Source organism: Schistocerca cancellata, chromosome 10 (assembly GCF_023864275.1).
Source record: "Schistocerca cancellata isolate TAMUIC-IGC-003103 chromosome 10, iqSchCanc2.1, whole genome shotgun sequence".
NCBI lineage: Eukaryota > Metazoa > Arthropoda > Insecta > Orthoptera > Acrididae > Schistocerca > Schistocerca cancellata.
In genome coordinates this window covers 61,270,736-61,293,186 of record NC_064635.1, presented here as the reverse complement: position 1 = coordinate 61,293,186, position 22,451 = coordinate 61,270,736, and the positions used below count along the sequence as shown (strand labels likewise).

Here is a 22,451-nt window from a genome sequence, read left to right as displayed (position 1 = left end):
TTTGTTATTGCGAGTTGTAATTGCTCCAAAACAAATTCTATTTTAGGAGCTATTTCAGCGTCAAAATCACTACCAGCTTTTAGTGCTTGTTTGAGAATACTGACTAAAATTATAATCTTATCTATGGTGCCAGTAGAGTTATCTGTGAAACCATTTAGGTGACTCACCAGATTATCAAATTTTGTCCACTTGTCACATTTCAACTTTTCTTCCTCCCCAGACTGTAGTAGCCATTTCAAGGTTTCCGTAGGAAAACACACATTTTTGTGAAACACTTTTACTTCCAAGGAACTTGATATCTTGAAGCACATTGAAACTAATGGCACATCACTGACTGAATCATCCTTTAATTTAATGAAAGATACGTAGTCATCCTTTACTAAAATTGTAAATGGACAAACATTCTTTTTCTGCACTTCGCTTTTAAAATGCTGAAAGTCAGGTATAATTTCATTTTCGCACCACTTACTGAAACTACATTCATCACGTTCCAGTAGCTGTTGAACACGATCTTCAGGATTCGTCCTTTGCTTAGGAACTGGTACTGTGTGATAAGAAGGTTGATTGGGAAAGATGGTTGGAAATGCATCATTTGTTAGTTTTGGTATTTTTCGTGGCACACGTATTGGTTCACTATTTTCCACAGGAAAAATGTCTTCCCTAACCACAAACTTAGGTTCAAAATGCTTAATGCATACCACAGCTTTATCGTTCACTTAAAAATTATCCCTATGAATTAGTTTAATCCATTTGTTCCTCAATGCTGTTTCCTTGGGAAACTTAAATGTTGAGGTATCGTATGTTTTGCCGTAATTGGATTTACATCCTGGTACACAACAGCTACGACCCATCGCAAGAACAGTTTACACTTTAAATTATGCCAAACTTACTACAGAATCTAGAAAATAAATACTAGCGTTGCACTTTTGACGACATTCACAGCATATAGCATAAATAACAGCTAGTAATAAATGCTTTCACTTCTCTTGAACGGCACATATACAATGTTACACACACGCGTTATGGAAACACAAGCACGCTGGTTTGTTTCCCCCACGATTGCCGCCATATTGTCAACTATCGATACCTGCCTTAAGGTCTGATTTATTGTAGGTGGTCTTGACTGTCGTCAGCTAGTGGTTTGTTTTGACACGTTCGATTCTGATAACAGCTCAGTGTGGCAGCGTATATGTATATCGCCAAAATAAAAGAGCTGGATATTAATAGAAATATTCCTGCACGTGGCCTTGAAAACACCACGGACAACACGTTTCGTGAAAAAGTGAGGTCTTCTTATGTCCCGACCAGATTAGATTGTGTGATTGTTGTATTGAATGCTTACGCCGAAAATAATATTTATTTATTATCAATATTTTAGTATGGTTTCATCGAATTGGTCTTGTCAGTACATATTAGATTGTAGCAGCATACTCTTGCTGACTTTTTTTTTCTTAATTTATATAGCTGAAAGAGAACTCGTGCAAGTTTGTTAGGTAAGTAATTTATATGTGCATCCCAAGATAGTCTTTTATCAACCATAATTCCAAGTAATTTTACACTCGGACTGCAGAGACAGGTACCTTAGTGTCCAGTAATGACTGGTGTGTAGAATGATTGAATTTCGAACTTAAAAAGAAAAATATGAGGCATTGTTGAAGAAAAATCGTCGACCGGAGATGAAATACGAGGGGAAGTGGATTTCTCAATGTAATCTTAACCAAAGGTTAGTGTCTTGACGCATCTAAAGATTTTGGTTGCTGAGTGCTTCTTCTCACCGAGTACGAATAACTTCAGCTGGGTCAGAAGTACATCAATTTCTGCTTGAGATTCACAATAACCACGCAATTGCCCGTCGTCATCGATGCTGAACTCTTTTCAGCTTTTCTCTCATTAGTCTCTCGAATGCTGAACACATAATTAGAGACGAGCAACGAAAAACAACGCACAGGACACACGCACAGTACAATACACGATTTAAACGCAAGGAACGCAAAACACATTTAAACGAATGGCGCAGAGCACAGCGCTACCCTGTCACAACCTCTCAAAAGTTCACAAAAGTCGAATAGTCGATATACGGTTTCTATCGTTTTCGATGTAGCGTGTATACGTCATAATGACGTCACATCGTATCCAAGTCCGGTGAACTTAGCATTCTCCGCGGGGAACCGTGGCACAGTATTCTGCCGGCGCCCTTACTCCAGAGCGAATCTTTCGGTCTGTAGCGGAGTGTGCGCTGTCGTCAAACTTCCTGCCAGATTAAAACTGTATGCCGGACTGGTCCTTGCATTTCAAGTGCAGCGCTCTTACTGGCTGAGTTATTCAGGCACGACTCTCGACCCGCCTTCAAAGCTTTGCCCCTGCCAGCACTTCGTCTTCTACTTTCCAAACTTCACAGCAGGTTCCCTGCATACGACATAGCGCGTTATTCGTAGCGGAGAGAAAGTAAGTTCGAACGTATTCCAAGAGAGTGTTGTTATAGGACCATTGCTTTTCGCAACATATGAGGTCTGTTCAAAAAATTCCGGAACTTTGTCCGTAGAATTTTTCTACGCTAACCTCTCACTTATTGTGCGTGGTAGGGTGACCAGATACAATTATTTAAAAAGGAGGACAAACAGCTTCAAAAAGGAGGACAAAGGAAGAAAAAAAAGAGGACACACCAAACGGGTCAACTGCAGATGTGGATACCACCCGTCAGCTTTGGGCAAGTCACGTGACTGCCGTGAATTACCGGTAAAACTAGTAGTTAATTGTTACTGATGGTCAGGTGGTGATTAAATGAGCAATATAAAAGAATTAAAAACATTGATTGTGGTGACAGTGTGGCGTCAATTGTTTTGTTATGTCAACAACACGGAATTGTTTACAAAGCGAAAAAACGTAAGACCATTTATCTCCCTTCATTCGACGCACCGCTACCAACATCTACAATTCAAGCAGCAACTGACGACATGTAAACTGCACTTTAACCTTCCGAATACAAATAAATTGAATGACTATGAAACAATGAAATAATGATCTCTCCCCATGCGATTACCGCGCCTTCGGTCCGTTAAATAAGGCCTTGGAGGGTCGACGAGGACGTACAGCAGACAGTTACGGACTTCTTTACGCAGCAGGACACGGTGTCCTAACCATCGGGGTAACTTAAATTTGGTGCGTTAGCAGGGCGATTGCTTCCTTGTTCACGGCAATTTTACCTGATTGGCATACAGATTCTGGATTGTACGACCCTCAAACGGAAACTTTTCGATCTCTCCTTATACACTGCAGAGCTAAAGAAACTGCTCCACAATGCCTAATACCGTGTAGCCCCCCCCCCCCTCCCCTTCCCCCTGACCCCTGCCGCAATACGATGTGGCATGCAGTAGACTAATGTCTGCAGTAGTGCTGGAGGGAACTGACACCATGAATCCTGCAAGGCTGTCCATAAAGCCGAGAGAGGACGACGGGGTGGAGTGCTCTTGTGAACAGAACGTTGCAGGGCATCCCACATATGCTCAATAATGTTCATGTCTGTGGAGTTTGGTGGCCAGCGGAAGTCTTTGAACTCAGGACAGTTTTCCTGGAGCCAGTCTGTAACAGTTCTGGACGTGTGGTGTGTCGCAGTGTCCTGCTGAAATTGCCCAAGTCTGTTAGTATTGTAACGGAACATATTAAAGGCTTTACTTTACCGAAGTATGCGATACCCTCCAAATTCAACCAGTTTAACGAGTATTTATGATTATAGAAGAGTTATTGTGTATGTTAACAATGATTGCATAACATGTCTGCATAAACAGTCAACCCATTAAATTATACTGAGTAACTGACCCACACAAAAGTTTATATCACTTGATCACTGATGCAGCAAATGTCATCATGTAAAAACACTAAGTTCATCTTAAATAATTAATATGAAGTACGAAAAATAGTGGCCAACTTTGGTATTTTAGATCTCCTTAAATAAAAATCACCCAGTGAAACCTATTTGTTCACTAGGAGCGGTTTCACTCAGTATTCACGAAATCAATCCTATTTTAGACGAAAACCAATGTAATTCTTAATAATTCATGTTATTTACTTATTTATGCAAATTAGAGAAGTCAATTGACAAACTTCTAAAAAACGGCCTTTTTGTAACAAAGAATTATTCTGTCAAGTCATTTTAATAACATGTTAAGTCATTTTAATAACATGTTAAATTATGTCACTCGATGCAAATTAATAACTTTTCTGCACAAATTATGATAACAGATGTACATGTGACTTATAAACTATATCTCTTTTTAGTAGTTCTTTGACAATGTTATAAATACAAGCAGCAAGAAGGGTCGGGAGTCAGTCGGAATGTCACTTTGGTAAAGTGTGTTTGTGTGTTATTGTTTGAGGTGGATAAACAATGCAAAGAACATGTAACGGAAGTACTACTTTGTGTTGAGTCATGGTCTTTGGTGGACAGTGGAATTAAGATGGCCACCAGAGTAATAAATATTTGAAGTTTACATATTTGTTGGTTTCGCTCGCTCTTTATCATCAAAAGCACATAAAAAACACGGGACCTCATGTTTTTAACCCTAGACAACCAGATTTAGAGCCAGCATCAGCATCGAGACACAGCAGCGATCCAGCAAGTAGCAGCGATTACCACAACACAACGCATTTTAATGGCGCCAACCTAACATCAAGTGCTAACAAGCTCCGTAAATGGGAGTGAAATAGTGCGATTGTAGCAATTAGCTATATCTACGACTAGGCGACCATTACAGTATGCACAATTGACATAAATGGATGCAGACTGAGCTGTGGCCAGCTCGCGTTGATGCCGTTTCTTCTTTGGCATTTTCTCACAACTGAGTGGCGTCTTATTGTCCCTGAGTTACCACTGTAACGACTTGCTGACTCGCCTCTGTCAATGGCAACAGCAGTGCTTATCGATATTAGTACTGCTTAGTGCTGTACCATATTTGGTGTGACCGCTATATTTCCGTGTGGTGGTGTGTGTTAGACAGTCGGTCGGTTGCGACAGTGCAGTGAGGAAGTCTCCGCGGCGTGAGGGTCGCGCCGGGGCCGCTGGCGGCGTGCACGCGCGGTCGCATTCGTGAAGCACTAGCTGTGAGAGCTGCAAAGTTCGTCGCCCACCGAATCTGGATACTGGAGTTGAGTAATCAGTTAACCTGAATGAGATTTTCACTCTGCAGCGGAGTGTGCGCTGATATGAAACTTCCTGGCAGATTAAAACTGTGTGCCCGACCGAGACTCGAACTCGGGACCTTTGCCTTTCGCGGGCAAGTGCTCTACCATCTGAGCTACCAAAGCACGACTCACGCTCGGCACTCACAGCTTTGGAAAGTTTGGAAGGTAGGAGACGAGATACTGGCAGAAGTAAAGCTGTGAGTGCCGGGCGTGAGTCGTGCTTCGGTAGCTCAGATGGTAGAGCACTTGCCCGCGAAAGGCAAAGGTCCCGAGTTCGAGTCTCGGTCGGGCACACAGTTTTAATCTGCCAGGAAGTTTCATATCAGCGCACACTCCGCTGCAGAGTGAAAATCTCATTCTGGAAACATCCCCCAGGCTGTGGCTAAGCCATGTCTCCGCTATATCCTTTCTTTCAGGAGTGCTAGTTCTGCAAGGTTCGCACGAGAGCTTCTGTAAAGTCTGGAAGGTAGGAGACGAGATACTGGCAGAAGTAAAGCTGTGAGTGCCGGGCGTGAGTCGTGCTTCGGTAGCTCAGATGGTAGAGCACTTGCCCGCGAAAGGCAAAGGTCCCGAGTTCGAGTCTCGGTCGGGCACACAGTTTTAATCTGCCAGGAAGTTTCAATCAGTTAACCTGTTACGAAACCTCAACTACTGTGACATGTCTTCGTTCACTGCCGGTTGCTTTCTGGGCCTCCCTGCAAGGTGTGCTGGAGTCAGAAAAATTTTGCAGCCGTCTTCTTGTATGGTGTTTAACTATTGAATTGATTGTAACTTATTAGTGGAGTGCACCAGCGGTATCTTCTGCCTTGTGGCCGTTAACGTTCCAGTTACCTGCCCTAGCGTAGTGAAATGTTGGCAGAAGAGCCAACACTGTGTTGCTAGAGGAGGCCGAAATGCACGCGTTTAATTACACGCTGACTGGCGTGAGGTCTGGAACAGTTAAGGGAATTAATAGTAGCAAATAAAGTACGTAGTTGATATAATACTTAACTTTAATCCACAATTGGTGTACATCGCTCTTGACGGTACATGTTATAATCTCAATATCAAATGCTATGGCGCCTTGTTAGGTCGTAGCAAATGACGTAGCTGAAGGCTATGCTAACTATCGTCTCGGCAAATGAGAGCGTAGTTGTCAGTGATCCATCTCTGGCTAAGTCGGCTGTACAACTGGGGCGAGTGCTAGTAAGTGTCTCTAGACCTGCCGTGTGGCGGCGCTCGGTCTGCAATCACTGACAGTGGCGACACGCGGGTCCGTCGTATACTACCGGACCGCGGCCGATTGAAAAGCTACCACCTAGCAAGTGTGGTGTCTGGCGGTGACACCACACGTAGTTTCCCGGCAGTGTGTTTTCCTTGCTGGGTTGATGCTGCCTGGCACGGCGTGTAGTTCGACAGCCTTGGTGCTGTTCATATTTGTTTGAGTGGTATTTAGACGCCAATTGTCAAGATGTAGTGCTGCTGGTATCTTCGTCCTCGTTGATATTTTCGGTTGTCGTGCTGTTGGTCAGGTCGAATGGAATTGATTAGGTTGTTGGCTGGTTCTTCAGTCATCCCTAGATCGTGTTCCCATCTGGTTATTTAGTATTACGCTTGGCTGCCTGTCTCACCTAAACAGAGTTTCCTCCCCAGGCTGACCCTTGGAACACTTCTGAGCACTACTGTTCTGTTGTTTTGGACTGTGATTTTCTTTTAGTCTCAAGTACTGTGCAAGGCCTTCAGCCGAGTATTAATTTAGTTCGTTTTTAATGTTCAGTATGTGGCCTTCAGCCGAACTTCTACGTGAAATATTTTAAGATAAGGTCTCCAGCCGTCTTAAATTAAAATTTGAATAATCATTTGAAAATTTGAAACTTCTCCCTTCTCCTCTCTATCTTAATTTTTGTTATCCATACCTTAAGCCTTGAGTTGTTCCATGTTCAGTATATGGTCTTCAGCCAAACTTTATGTGAAATATTTTAAGATAAGGCCTTCAGGGTTGTAGCATCTCCCCGATGTTATTCAATCTGTGTATTGAGCAAGCAGTAAAGGAAACAAAAGAAAAAGTCGGAGTAGGTATTAAAATCCACGGAGAAGAAATAAAAACTTTGAGGTTCGCCGATGACATTGTAATTCTGTCAGAGACAGCAAAGGACTTGGAAGAGCAGTTGAACGGAATGGATGGTGTCTTGAAGGGAGGATATAAGATGGAAATCAACAAAAGCAAAACGAGGATAATGGAATGTAGTAGAATTAAGTCGGGTGATGCTGAGGGAATTAGATTAGGAAATAAGACACTTAAAGTAGTAAAGGAGTTTTGCTATTTGGGGAGCAAAATAACTGATGATGGTCGAAGTAGAGAGGATATAAAATGTAGACTGGCAATAGCAAGGAAAGCTTTTCTGAAGAAATGGAATTTGTTAATATCGAGTATAGATTTAAGTGTCAGGAAGTCATTTCTGAAAGTATTTGTATGGAGTGTAGCCATGTATGGAAGTGAAACATGGATGATAAATAGTTTGGACAAGAAGAGAATAGAAGCTTTCGAAATGTGGTGCTACAGAAGAATGCTGAAGATTAGATGGGTAGATCACACAACTAATGAGGAAGTATTGAATAGGATTGGGGAGAAAAGAAGTTTGTGGCACAACTTGACCAGAAGAAGGGATCGGTTGGTAGGACATGTTCTGAGGCATCAAGGGATCACCAATTTAGTATTAGAGGGCAGCGTGGAGGGTAAAAATCGTAGGGGGAGACAAAGAGATGAATACACTAAGCAGATTCAGAAGGATGTAGGTTGCAGTAGGTACTGGGAGATGAAGAAGCTTGCACAGGATAGAGTAGCATGGAGAGCTGCTTCAAACCAGTCTCAGGACTGAAGACCACAACAACAACAACAACAACAACAACAAGGCCTTCAGCCGACTTAAATTAAAATTTAAAAGATCATTGGTTCAAAACCTTTTAAAATTTTCTTACTGAAATTCTTGTTATCCAGGCTTTAAGCCCTCAGTTCTTCTGTTTTGTAACTAAGGCCTTCAGCCGTGTGTATTCCTTAAGGGAATTTTACCAACTTGTGTTCTGGTCTTCAGCCGTATTGTTTCTGAATTCTTTTAAGATCATGTGTGATTAAGTGTTTTAGCAAAATAAAGTTTGTATGTTTGTGCAACTAGCAGCAACTGATTTGGGCCCCTTTCCACAACCTGATCCGCTCTGTCCTGTGAAACCAGATTTCACAGGTGTCCAGACAGAACGCTTACGTTTGTGTCACCCGTCCGAATCGTATCTAGATGGATCAGGGGTCGCATATCACTCAGACTGAATATGCCCCAAACCATTACAGTGCGTCAACCAGCTTCAACAGTCCCCTGCTGACATGCAGGGTCCATGGATTCATGAGGATTATGCCCCAAACCATTACAGAGCGTCCAACAACTTCAACAGTCCCCTGCTGACATCGAGGGTCCATGGATTCATGAGGTTGTCTGCATCCTTTCGATACAATTTGAAACGACACTCGTCCGATCAGGTAACATGTTTCCAGTCATCAACAGTCCATCGTCAGTGTTGACGGACCCAGGCGAGGCGTCAAGGTTTGCGTAGGGCAGTCATCAAGGGTAGACGAGTGGCCTTCTGGTCCGAAAGCCCGTATCGGTGATGTTTCGTTGAATGGTTCGCACGCTGACACTTCCTGATGGCCCAGCACTGAAATCCTCAGCAATTTGCGGAAGTATTGCTCTTCTGTCACGTTGAACGATTCTCTTCAGTCGTCGTTGGTCCCGTTCTTGCAGGATCTTTTATCGGCCGCAGCGATGTCGGAGATTACATGTTTTACCTGATTCCTGATATTCACAGTACATTCGTGCAATAGTCTGTAAGTAGTCTGTTTAGATTTTTATGTTGGTAAGTAGGCTGTTTAGATTTTTATGTTGGTAACGCCACGTAGCGCTCCATATGAAAATCACTGACTGTGCTGTGTGAAGTCTGGGCTGGTTTGCATTGTTGGAATATTGGCTATTATAGTGTTGGACAGTTGGATACGAACAGCACGTAGCGTTGCGCAGTTGGAGGTGTGCCGCCAGCAGTGGTGGATGTGGGGAGAGAGACGGCAGAATTTTGAGAGCGGACCATCTGGACGTGTGTCCATCAGAAAGAGTAAATTTGTAATACTGGATATCATGAACTGATATATACACTCCTGGAAATTGAAATAAGAACACCGTGAATTCATTGTCCCAGGAAGGGGAAAGTTTATTGATCCTGGGGTCAGATACATCACATGATCACACTGACAGAACCACAGGCACATAGACACAGGCAACAGAGCATGCACAATGTCGGCACTAGTACAGTGTATATCCACCTTTCGCAGCAATGCAGGCTGCTATTCTCCCATGGAGACGATCGTAGAGATGCTGGATGTAGTCCTGTGGAACGGCTTCCCATGCCATTTCCACCTGGCGCCTCAGTTGGACCAGCGTTCGTGCTGGACGTGCAGACCGCGTGAGACGACGCTTCATCCAGTCCCAAACATGCTCAATAGGGGACAGATCCGGAGATCTTGCTGGCCAGGGTAGTTGACTTACACCTTCTAGAGCACGTTGGGTGGCACGGGATACATGCGGACGTGCATTGTCCTGTTGGAACAGCAAGTTCCCTTGCCGGTCTAGGAATGGTAGAACGATGGGTTCGATGACGGTTTGGATGTACCGTGCACTATTCAGTGTCCCCTCGACGATCACCAGTGGTGTACGGCCAGTGTAGGAGATCGCTCCCCACACCATGATGCCGGGTGTTGGCCCTGTGTGCCTCGGTCGTATGCAGTCCTGATTGTGGCGCTCACCTGCACGGCGCCAAACACGCATACGACCATCATTGGCACCAAGGCAGAAGCGACTCTCATCGCTGAAGACGACACGTCTCCATTCGTCCCTCCATTCACGCCTGTCGCGACACCACTGGAGGCGGGCTGCACGATGTTGGGGCGTGAGCGGAAGACGGCCTAACGGTGTGCGGGACCGTAGCCCAGCTTCATGGAGACGGTTGCGAATGGTCCTCGCCGATACCCCAGGAGCAACAGTGTCCCTAATCTGCTGGGAAGTGGCGGTGCGGTCCCCTACGGCACTGCGTAGGATCCTACGGTCTTGGCGTGCATCGCTGCGGTCCGGTCCCAGGTCGACGGGCACGTGCACCTTCCGCCGACCACTGGCGACAACATCGATGTACTGTGGAGACCTCACGCCCCACGTGTTGAGCAATTCGGCGGTACGTCCACCCGGCCTCCCGCATGCCCACTATACGCCCTCGCTCAAAGTCCGTCAACTGCACATACGGTTCACGTCCACGCTGTCGCGGCATGCTACCAGTGTTAAAGACTGCGATGGAGCTCCGTATGCCACGGCAAACTGGCTGACACTGACGGCGGCGGTGCACAAATGCTGCGCAGCTACCGCCATTCGACGGCCAACACCGCGGTTCCTGGTGTGTCCGCTGTGCCGTGCGTGTGATCATTGCTTGTACAGCCCTCTCGCAGTGTCCGGAGCAAGTATGGTGGGTCTGACACACCGGTGTCAATGTGTTCTTTTTTCCATTTCCAGGAGTGTATATATGATGACTTTTGAACATTATTAAGGTAAATACATTGTTCGTTTTCTATCAAAATCTTTCATTTGCCAACTATGCCTATCAGTAGTTAGTGGCTTCAGTAGTTAGAACCTTTTATTTAGCTGGCAGTATTGGCGCTCGCTGTATTGTAGTAGTTCGTGTAACGAAGATTTTTGTGAGGTAAGTGATTCATGAAAGGTATAGGTTATTGTTAGTCAGGGCCATTCTTTCCTAGGGCTTATTGAAAGTCAGATTTCGTTGCGCTAAAAATACTGTGTGTCAGTTTAGCGATGATCAGAATAAGTAAAGAGAGAAATGTCTGAGTACGTTCAGTTTTGCTCAGCTGTTTGAAAATCAAATAACGTAAGGGGTTTACCAGCACATTAATTCATTAATTTTTTTAAGGGAACGTTTCAAGTCGTACGGGAAAATTCCCATTTCATCGTTATTTCGGAGGTGCTGTGTCCCATTGCTCGTGCGCCGACTATAACAACACGTTCAAACTCACTTAAATCTGGATAATCTGCCATTGTAGGAGCAGTAACCGACCTAACAACTGTGCCAGACACTTGTTATCTTATATAAGCGTTGCCAACCGCAGTGCCGTAATCTGCCTGTATCCATATCTCTGTATTTGAATAGGCATGCCTGCATCAGTTTCTTTGGTGCTTCAGTGTATGTGTGGCCTTGGTTTAGCTATGATTGTTCCTTCGCCTTTCTATTACACAGTCACATCACCATAAGTCGATTTGAATAGCTTTGTAGGGGTTCAAATAGCTCTGAGCACTATGAGACTTAACATCGGAGGTCATCAGTCCCCTAGACTTAGAATTACTTAAACCTAACTAACCTAACACATCCATGCCCGAGGCAGGATTCGAACCTGCGACCGTAGCAGCAGCGCGGTTCCGGACTGAAGCACCTAGAACCGCTCGGTCACAGAGGCCGGCCTTTGTAGGGGTTTACATGTCCCTCATGGATATGTTACTCAGGTGACATCCGACGACCACGTGTGAAGTAAATGAGCTCCCTTGACGGAGCCATTCTTCTGCTCTGCTGCTTTACTCGCAACACAGTACTCCCCACCTCCTTTTGATGCTCACGGGGGTCTGCCTCTGGTGATGTCTAGAGGTCAGATCCGCATTACACGAGGGTGTCTAGGTACTTTTGATCTGCTACTCTATCCTGTGCAAGCTTCTTCATCTCCCAGTACCTACTGCAACCTACATCCTTCTCAATCTGCTTAGTGTATTCATCTCTTGGTCTCCCTCTACGATTTTTACTCTCCACGCTACCCTCCAGTACTAAATTGGTGATCCCTTGATGCCTCAGCATATGTCCTACCAACCGATCCCTTCTTCTAGTCAAGTTGTGCCAAAAACTCCTCTTCTCCCCAGTTCTATTCAATATCTCCTCATTAGTTATGTGATCTACCCATCTAATCTTCAGCATTCTTCTGTAGCACCACATTTCGAAAGCTTCTATTCTCTTCTTGTCCAAACTATTGATCGTCCATGATTCACTTCCATATATGGCTACACTCCATACAAATACTTTCAGAAACGACTTCCTGACACTTAAATCAATCCTCGATGTTAACAAATTTCTCTTCTTTAGAAACGCTTTCCTTACCATTGCCAGTCTACATTTTATATCCTCTCTACTTCGACCATCATCAGTTATTTTGCTCCCCAAATAGCAAAACTCCTTTACTACTTTAAGTGTCTCATTTCCTAATCTAATTCCCTTAGCATCACCCGACTTAATTCGACTATATTCCATTATCCTCGTTTTGCTTTTGTTGATGTTCATCTTATACCCTCCTTTCAAGACACTGTCCATTCCGTTCAACTGCTTTTCCAAGTCCTTTGCTGTCTCTGACAGTTTTTATTTCTTCTCCATGGATTTTAATACCTACTCCGAACTTTCCCTTTGTTTCCTTTACTGCTTGCTCAATATACAGATTGAATAACATTGGAGAGAGGCTACAACCCTGTCTCACTCCCTTTCCAACCACTGCTTCCCTTTCATGCCCCTCGACTCTTGTAACTGCCATCTGGTTTCTGTACAAATTGTAAATAGCCTTTCGCTCCCTGTATTTTACTCCTGCCACCTTCAGAATTTGAAAGAGAGTATTCCACTCAACATTGTCAAAAGGTTCCTTAAGTCTACAAATGCTAGAAACGTAGGTTTGCCTTTCCTTAATCTTTCTGCTAAGATAAGTCGTAGGGTCAGTATTGCCTCACGTGTTCCAACATTTCTACGGAATCCAAACTCATCTTCCCCAAGGTCGGCTTCTACCAGCTTTTCCATTCGTCTGCAAAGAATTCGCGTTAGTATTTTGCAGCTGTGACTTATTAAACTGATAGTTCGGTAATTTTCACATCTGTCAACACCTGCTTTCTTTGGGATTGGAATTATTGTATTCTTCTTGAAGTCTGAGAGAATTTCGCATGTCTCATACATCTTGCTCACCAGATGGTAGAGTTTCATCATGGCTGGCTCTCCCAAGGCTGTCAGTAGTTCTAATGGAATGTTGTCTACTCCCGGGGCCTTGTTTCTCCTTAGGTCTTTCAGTGCTCTGTCAAACTCTTCACGCAGTATCATATCTCCCATTCATCTTCATCTACCTCCTCTTCCATTTCCATTTGATCTCGTAATGTGCGTAAATGCTCGGCAAAGCGCAAAAAGCCAGGTGCTCGACAGCACAGAGTATCGTACTGACCGTGGGGTAGGCCCTGCTGATGTTGAGGTTGTACGTGTAGTTCCCCCTTGCGCCGGGCACGGCGGGGCAGTGCGTGTACCGGCAGGCGTGCGTGTCCATCCCGAGGAAGGGCAGGTCTCCGTGCGGGCTGTGCCAGAACGCCTGGCTCACCAGCTCCTCTGCCGCCGACTCTGAAACACGCCGTCACACACTCAAAATGAAAACGGTGCGAAACGCAGTACCCACAGTTATTGGTCAGGTTTTTCTGTTCCTGTGGACCGAACGTGCATTCCAATAAATAGTAAATCAAATATAAATTTAGAAACGGCAGCTAATCAAATGTTTACTGACATTAAATAGTGGTTCATACCCAATTCACTGTCATTAAGCTTTGAAAAGACCCACTATATGCAGTGCAGAACTTCCAAGAGATTTCCTTCTGGTGTGTGTATAAAGTACAGGGTGATTCAAAAAGAATACCACAACTTTAGGAATTTAAAACTCTGCAACGACAAAAGGCAGAGCTAAGCACTATCTGTCGGCGAATTAAGGGAGCTATAAAGTTTCATTTAGTTGTACATTTGTTCGCTTGAGGCGCTGTTCACTAGGCGTCAGCGTCAGTTGATGCTAAGATGGCGACCGCTCAACAGAAAGCTTTTTGTGTTATTGAGTACGGCAGAAGTGAATCGACTGAGAATCCGCGGGAAACAACTCAGTATTAACGTGACTCGCCTAAGGTGAACGTTTTCTGTGCCATTTCAGCCAATAAAGTTTTTGGTCCCTTTTTCTTCGAAGGTGCTACTGTAACTGGACTACAGTATCTGGGGATGTTAGAGAATTGGCTGTTCCCTCAGCTCGAACAAGAAGCACAACAATTCATATTTCAGCAGGATGGAGCGCCACCACATTGGCACTTATCTGTCCGTAACTACCCGAACGTCAACTACCCGAGGCGATTGATCGGCCGCCAGGCAGCCCGTGACAGAGCTCTTCATCACTGGCCTCCAAGAAGCCCTGATCTTACCCCCTGCGATTTTTTCTTATGGGGGTATGTTAAGGATATGGTGTTTCGGCCACCTCTCCCAGCCACCATTGATGATTTGAAACGAGAAATAACAGCAGCTATCCAAACTGTTACGCCTGATATGCTACAGAGAGTGTGGAACGAGTTGGAGTATCAGGTTGGTATTGCTCGAGTGTCTGGAGGGGGCCATATTGAACATCTCTGAACTTGTTTTTGAGTGAAAAAAAAAACCTTTTTAAATACTCTTTGTAATGATGTATAACAGAAGGTTATATTATGTTTCTTTCATTAAATACACATTTTTAAAGTTGTGGTATTCTTTTTGAATCACCCTGTATGGTGATATGGAAACAGGGGAAGTTGAGAGTGTAAAATTCTTGGGATTACAACTTGATAATAAATGCAGTTGGGAGCAACTTACTAACGAACTGCTAAAGCGCCTAAACAAGTCTGTGTTTGCAATGCGAACGATGTCAGACATAGGAGATATAAATATAAAAAAAACTGGCATATTTTGCTTATTTTCACTCCATTATGTCATACGGTATCATATTTTGCGGTAACTCCACAAACAGAGAAAAAATTTTTAGAGTACAGAAGCGTATACACTCCTGGAAATTGAAATAAGAACACCGTGAATTCATTGTCCCAGGAAGGGGAAACTTTATTGACACATTCCTGGGGTCAGATACATCACATGATCACACTGACAGAACCACAGGCACATAGACACAGGCAACAGAGCATGCACAATGTCAGCACTAGTACAGTGTATATCCACCTTTCGCAGCAATGCAGGCTGCTATTCTCCCATGGAGACGATCGTAGAGATGCTGGATGTAGTCCTGTGGAACGGCTTCCCATGCCATTTCCACCTGGCGCCTCAGTTGGACCAGCGTTCGTGCTGGACGTGCAGACCGCGTGAGACGACGCTTCATCCAGTCCCAAACATGCTCAATAGGGGACAGATCCGGAGATCTTGCTGGCCAGGGTAGTTGACTTACACCTTCTAGAGCACGTTGGGTGGCACGGGATACATGCGGACGTGCATTGTCCTGTTGGAACAGCAAGTTCCCTTGCCGGTCTAGGAATGGTAGAACGATGGGTTCGATGACGGTTTGGATGTACCGTGCACTATTCAGTGTCCCCTCGACGATCACCAGTGGTGTACGGCCAGTGTAGGAGATCGCTCCCCACACCATGATGCCGGGTGTTGGCCCTGTGTGCCTCGGTCGTATGCAGTCCTGATTGTGGCGCTCACCTGCACGGCGCCAAACACGCATACGACCATCATTGGCACCAAGGCAGAAGCGACTCTCATCGCTGAAGACGACACGTCTCCATTCGTCCCTCCATTCACGCCTGTCGCGACACCACTGGAGGCGGGCTGCACGATGTTGGGGCGTGAGCGGAAGACGGCCTAACGGTGTGCGGGACCGTAGCCCAGCTTCATGGAGACGGTTGCGAATGGTCGTCGCCGATACCCCAGGAGCAACAGTGTCCCTAATTTGCTGGGAAGTGGCGGTGCGGTCTCCTACGGCACTGCGTAGGATCCTACGGTCTTGGCGTGCATCCGTGCGTCGCTGCGGTCCGGTCCCAGGTCGACGGGCACGTGCACCTTCCGCCGACCACTGGCGACAACATCGATGTACTGTGGACACCTCACGCCCCACGTGTTGAGCAATTCGGCGGTACGTTCACCCGGCCTCCCGCATGCCCACTATACGCCCTCGCTCAAAGTCCGTCAACTGCACATACGGTTCACGTCTACGCTGTCGCGGCATGCTACCAGTGTTAAAGACTGCGATGGAGCTCCGTATGCCACGGCAAACTGGCTGACACTGACTGCGGCGGTGCACAAATGCTGCGCAGCTAGCGCCATTCGACGGCCAACACCGTGGTTCCTGGTGTGTCCGCTGTGCCGTGCGTGTGATCATTGCTTGTACAGCCCTCTCGCAGTGTCCGGAGCAAGTATGGTGGGTCTGACACACCGGTGTCAATGTGTTCTTTTTTCCATTTCCAGGATTGTAGTAAGAGTAATGAGTAGTGTAAATCCAAGAACATCGTGTCGAAACGTATTCAAAGAATTGGGCATATTAACCACAGCTAAAGGTGGCGGGGGTAAAATACAGCGGGGCGAAAGGCTACTTACAATTTGTACAGAAACCAGATGGCAGTTATAAGAGGCGAGGGGCATGAAAGGGAAGCAGTGGTTGGGAAGGGAGTGAGACAGGGTTGTAGCCTCTCCCCAATGTTATTCAATCTGTATATTGAGCAAGCAGTGAAGGAAACAAAAGAAAAATTCGGAATAGGTATTAAAATCCATGGAGAAGAAATAAAAACTTTGAGGTTCGCCGATGACATTGTAGTTCTGTCAGAGACAGCAAAGGATTTGGAAGAGCACTTGAATGGAATGGACAGTGTCTTCAAGGAAGGGTGTAAAATGAACATCAACAAAAGCAAAACGAGGATAATGGAATGTAGTCGAATTAAGTCGGGTAATGCTGAGGGAATTGATTAGGAAATGAGACACTTAAAGTAGTAAAGGAGTTTTGCTATTTGGGGAGCAAAATAACTGATGATGGTCGAAGCAGAGAGGATATAAAATGTAGACTGGCAATGGTAAGGAAAGCGTTTCTAAAGAAGAGAAATTTGTTAACATCGAGGATTGATTTAAGTGTCAGGAAGTCGTTTCCGAAAGTATTTGTATGGAGTGTAGCCATATATGGTAGTGAAACATGGACGATCAATAGTTTGGACAAGAAGAGAATAGAAGCTTTCGAAATGTGGTGCTACAGAAGAATGCTGAAGTTTAGATGGGTAGATCACATAACTAATGAGGAGGTATTGAGTAGAACTGGGGAGAAGAGGAGTTTGTGGCACAACTTGACTAGAAGAAGGGATCGCTTGGTAGGACATATGCTGAGGCATCAAGGGATCACCAATTTAGTACTGGAGGGCAGCGCGGAGGGTAAAAATCGTAGAGGGAGACCAAGAGATGAATACATTAAGCAGATTGAGAAGGATGTAGGCTGCAGTAGGTACTGGGAGATGAAGAAGCTTGCACAGGATAGAGTAGCATGGAGAGCTGCATCAAACCAGTCTCAGGACTAAAGACCACAACAACAGCAATGAAGTTTGTTGTAAATAATACATCTTTTTCTCCAACTAACTGCTTAGTACACAGTATCAATACTAGGAATAAGAACAATATACATAAAGATTTAAAATCACTTCCTCTTGCCCAGAAAGGAGTCCAGTATTCAGCAACGCATATTTTCAATAAGTTACCAGCAACCATTAAGAGTTCAGTTTCAGACAAGGCACGATTTAAACATAATTTAAAAGAATTTTTGGTGGCCAACTCCTTCTATTCCATCCATGAGTTTCACAACAAGTGCAGTAGACCATTTTAATGAAAATTTATTATACTTTAATTTTTGACGATACTTAGTTGTAACAGCCAAGTAACTACCTACTGTGCGAATGATGGATGTATGGAAAGCAGATGTAAGTCTTAAGTCTGTAAATAGAGGAAGTTTAATTTTAAATCTTGTACATCATCTGACTGCTCTTAACGGAGGATCACTGAAATGAGTATTTTACTTTAATTTTTGACAATACTTGGTTGTAATAGCCAAGAAACTAGCAAATGTCTGAATGATGGATTTAATGGAAGCAGATGTAAGTATTAAACCTGTAAATATTAGAAGTTTAAATTTAATTCATGTACATAATTTTACTGTTTATTGACTGAGAATCATTAAAATTAATGAAACTCAAATTTTTCTAATTACGTTTTTGTAATGTGTTTATCTGACATGTTCCACATCCAGGGGGACTCCGTCTTTTATGGGTCTATGGAACGAATAATTAATCTAATCTAATCTCAATCTTTTGGCAAGTGACAATTGAACCACCACAGGTCAGTGCCAAGCTGGGTGGGCGTCAGCAAACGAACTGGATGGTGGAAGAACAGTACCAGAATGACCGCAAGCTCTCGCTTAGTCGTTGTCAACACAGCAGCTAAATGTCCGTATAGCAATCCATAATCTACGAGGCTGTTAGAAGGGAAGGAATATTGCACGCTCTGAACAGACTGGATCTGTCACAAGGATTGCAATTCAGAATTAAACACATACAACAAATGTCCATTATAATTATCCGGGCTGTTATGCCGTGGTCGGTTGATGAATTCTGTGGTGATTCCCAACGTTTCGTCTCCGACTGCGGGAGACATCTTCAAGGGGGTCCGTAGCTTGATGGAAGGTCCAACACACACACTGGCTCGCTACTGACTGTCAGTAGCGAGCCAGTGTGTGTGTTGGACCTTCCATCAAGCTACGGACCCCCTTGAAGATGTCTCCCGCAGTCGGAGACGAAACGTTGGGAATCACCACAGAATTCATCAACCGACCACGGCATAACAGCCCGGATAATTATAATGGACATGATATTTCCGGCCGTGAAAGTTTACATTTTAGTAACATACAACAAATCCCTGAATTGTGTTATAATACACTAATGGCCACTACAACTGCTACACTGCGAAGATGACGTGCTACAAACGCAGGAAGAAGATGCTGTGATATAAAAATGATTAGCTTTTCAGAGCATTCACACAATGTTGGCGCCGGTGGCGACACCTACAACGTGCTGACATGAGGAAAGTTTCCAACCGATTTCTCATACACATCCAGCAGTTGACCGGCATTGCTTGGTGAAACGTTGTTGTGATGCCTCGTGTAAGGAGGAGAAATGCGTACCATTACGTTTCCGACTTTGATAAAGGTCGGATTGTAGCCTATCGCGATTGCGGTTTATCGTATCGCGACATTGCTGCTCGCATTGGTCCAGATCCAATGACTCTTAGTAGAATATGGAATCGGTGGGTTCAGGAGGGTAATACGGAACGCCGTGCTGGATCCCAACGGCCTCGTATCACTAGCAGTCGAGATGACAGGCATCATATCCGCATGCCTGTAACGGATCGTGCAACCACGTCTCGATCCCTGAGTCAACAGATGGGGACGTTTGCAAGACAACAACCATCTGCACGAACAGTTCGACGATATTTGCAGCAGCATGGACTATCGGTTCGGAGCCATGGTGGCCGAGCAACTGGCTCGTCGCAATACGCCAGTCACTACTCTTGATGAACTGTGGTATCGTGTTGAAGCTGCATGGGCAACTGAATCTGTACACGCCATCCAAGCTCTGTTTGACTCAATGCCCAGGCGTATCAAGGCCGTTATTACGACTGGAGGTGGTTGTTCTGGGTACTGATTTCTCAGGATCTATGCACCCAAATTCGGTGAAAATGTAATCACATGTCAGTTCTAGCATAATATATTTGTCCAATGAATACCCTTTTATCATCTGCACTTATTCTTGGTGTAGCAATTTTAATGGCCAATAGTGTATGTGGCAAAAAAGAAAAAAAGAACAGAAATGTTTAGAACGGATAGAGAAGTTTGACAAGAAGTGCCTATCACCAGCGGTTTTCAACACAGTTATGACAACACGATATGGAATATTCGCCAAAGGGGAACATCGGATGATGCGAAAATAATAGCTTATGCTCACGGAGCAATGATACAAAAAGACAATGAGCAAAAATTGGAAGAAGAACTAAGTTCTTAGCACAGGGTATCTGAAGAAACAGGCATGGAAATTAATTTAACAAAAAGTGAAGTAATGAATATCACCAGAGAAAATGAAAAGGATTGAAGGCTGTAAATTGTAAACAAAAGAATCAAAGAAATAGATGCTTGCATATATCAAGTAAATAAGCTAAGCAGAAAAGGGAACTTCAACAAAGAAATTTCGGAGAGGATTGAAAATTGCTCAAAATTTTGTTATTGTGTATCAGATATATTTGGGAATTGTAAAATGCCTGTCAAAGCAAAAATCATGATATGCAAACCATATTGTCAACCAATTTTGACATATGGACGAGGAATGTTGGAGCTGGACAGAGAAAGATCTGAGTGTAATACAAGCAACAGAGATGCGCTTCTTACAAGGGATCCAGGATAAGACTAGAAGGGACAGGATTAGATTTCAAACAATATGAAACACGCTTAAGATGAATCTCATAAAAGAAAGTATGGGTAGAAATAGGCTGAACTGGTTAGGTCACGTTAAAAGAATACGAAAAGAAATACTATTATGCAGTACTCTGGTATAGACAGCATCTGGCAGAAGAGCACTTGGAAGGCTGCGAAGAATACGGACAGGGGAGGTCAAGGACGACGTGGATTGAAGAGGACTACAATGGAAGGAAGTACTGAACAACAGACTGCCGGAAAAACAGAACTTTGGTAGACGCTTTATGAGCTACGTGCATGAGCAGTGACATTTGAGAAAGAAGAAGAAGTAGCAATCCAGTAGCGAACAGTCAGGTTTCTAAGCGTGGCACGAGGATGATGTCAACAGTTTTCATTTAGCGATTGATGTTTCACTGAGCTCCTGGCTACTGCTTACAGGTGGCAGGACCAAACACCGATGCCTTCTGGGTGAATCCGATTTCGTTATCCAGCGAGATACGACAGTAGCAAAACATCGCTCATTCCTACTGCCTGCCTGTATCGGCGTATGTTGTGCCTTGTTCACATGATTTGGGACTTTATTTAATCATAACTCTGTGGCTGGATACCCTGCCTGTGATCGCAGCCATTGATTAACCTAAAGCACGGAAGTCATGGTCGCCTTCTGTTTGTGTATGGAGTAAGTTTGGTTCTGTCACTCATCGTGTTTTAACTCCATGCGTATCGTATTTTCTAAGGCAGAGACTGGGATATAGCCCAGTGTTTGCCCAAACAAGCATGCAAAACCATCTAAAAACCACACTCAAACTGGCAACATCGCTCGTTTATGTGCCTCGTGGGTTCGATCCAGTTCTGGATCCCCCTCTTCCCTCACAGGCTAATGCGCTGCACGTTAAATTGTACGAGCAGGTTGCATATCCTGATGTATCCAGGAAAAGCCAGTTTATTTATCAGGAGCCGTAAAAAATAAAGGGATTAACGTCCCACTCGGTAATATGTCATTAGACATAGGATAGGAGATAGATGGGGAAGGAAGTCGGCAAGGTCATTTTTAAAGCGTTCATCCTGCTATTTGTATTGAGTGATTTACGAAAATTGCGAGGTACGTATATCTGGATGGCCGAATGGAAATTTGAACTATCGTCCTCTGGAATGGAAGTCCGATGTCTCACCACTGAGACATTCCATTCCATTTGTAAGTTGTGTAAACAGTAAAGAAAACTAAGGACAAAATTAGAAAGAGAATGTAAATAATTCTATAATGGTCTACAGTATACTCTCGGTCTGCTTGCCGAACTTTGGGTTCTGTACCTTCTGCGTAACAGCTTGGGAGTCCACGAGTACCAACACGAGCTCAAATGTATGTATTCTACCTCAAATAGCCTCCCTTATGACCAATAGCTCGGCTATAGGTAGAAGTATCAAGTGGAGATGCAGTAATGTCATAGGCGCCGTTAGAGGGGCTGAAGAAGGCGTGACCTGTCCGTCTTCTGTTTCAGAGCCGTATGTGTATCTACAAGCGTACTGTGACCAACGACTTTCAATAAATTACTATAGTTTGTAATTGATGTCCTTACTCTTTCATAAACTGTGTGGGAAGTGTGATACTGGTACTGTAGTAAAGAGTATGTTAAAAGGATAGCCTGTAGGATTATTGGTAAGAGTCTTCCTTTCCTGTGAGCTCTTTGACGAGGCCTGCTAGAGGCAGTGTTTGGTGTACCAACAAGCGACGGAAATCGACAGAATGGCCCATCACCTGTGGTGTAGGTGAAGGAGATGAGGCCCTCACCTTGCCATAAGGAACGGAGATGAGGCCCTCACCTGTGGTGTAGGTGAAGGAGATGGGGCTCCACCTGTGCTGTAGATAAGGGAGATGGTGTAGGTAAGGGAGATGGGGCCATCACCTGTGGTG

General features: G+C 44.4%; 1 protein-coding gene across 1 annotated transcript in view; it reads right to left on the bottom strand.

Annotated features, from left to right (window-relative positions):
- LOC126106109 (MD-2-related lipid-recognition protein-like) overlaps positions 1-22,451 on the bottom strand; it is a 46,664-nt gene that overhangs the window by 1,271 nt on the left and 22,942 nt on the right. The window contains exon 3 of the mRNA XM_049912356.1: positions 13,487-13,656. Within this exon, the coding sequence (XP_049768313.1) occupies positions 13,487-13,656 (170 nt within the window). The remainder of the gene's footprint in view (positions 1-13,486; positions 13,657-22,451) is intronic.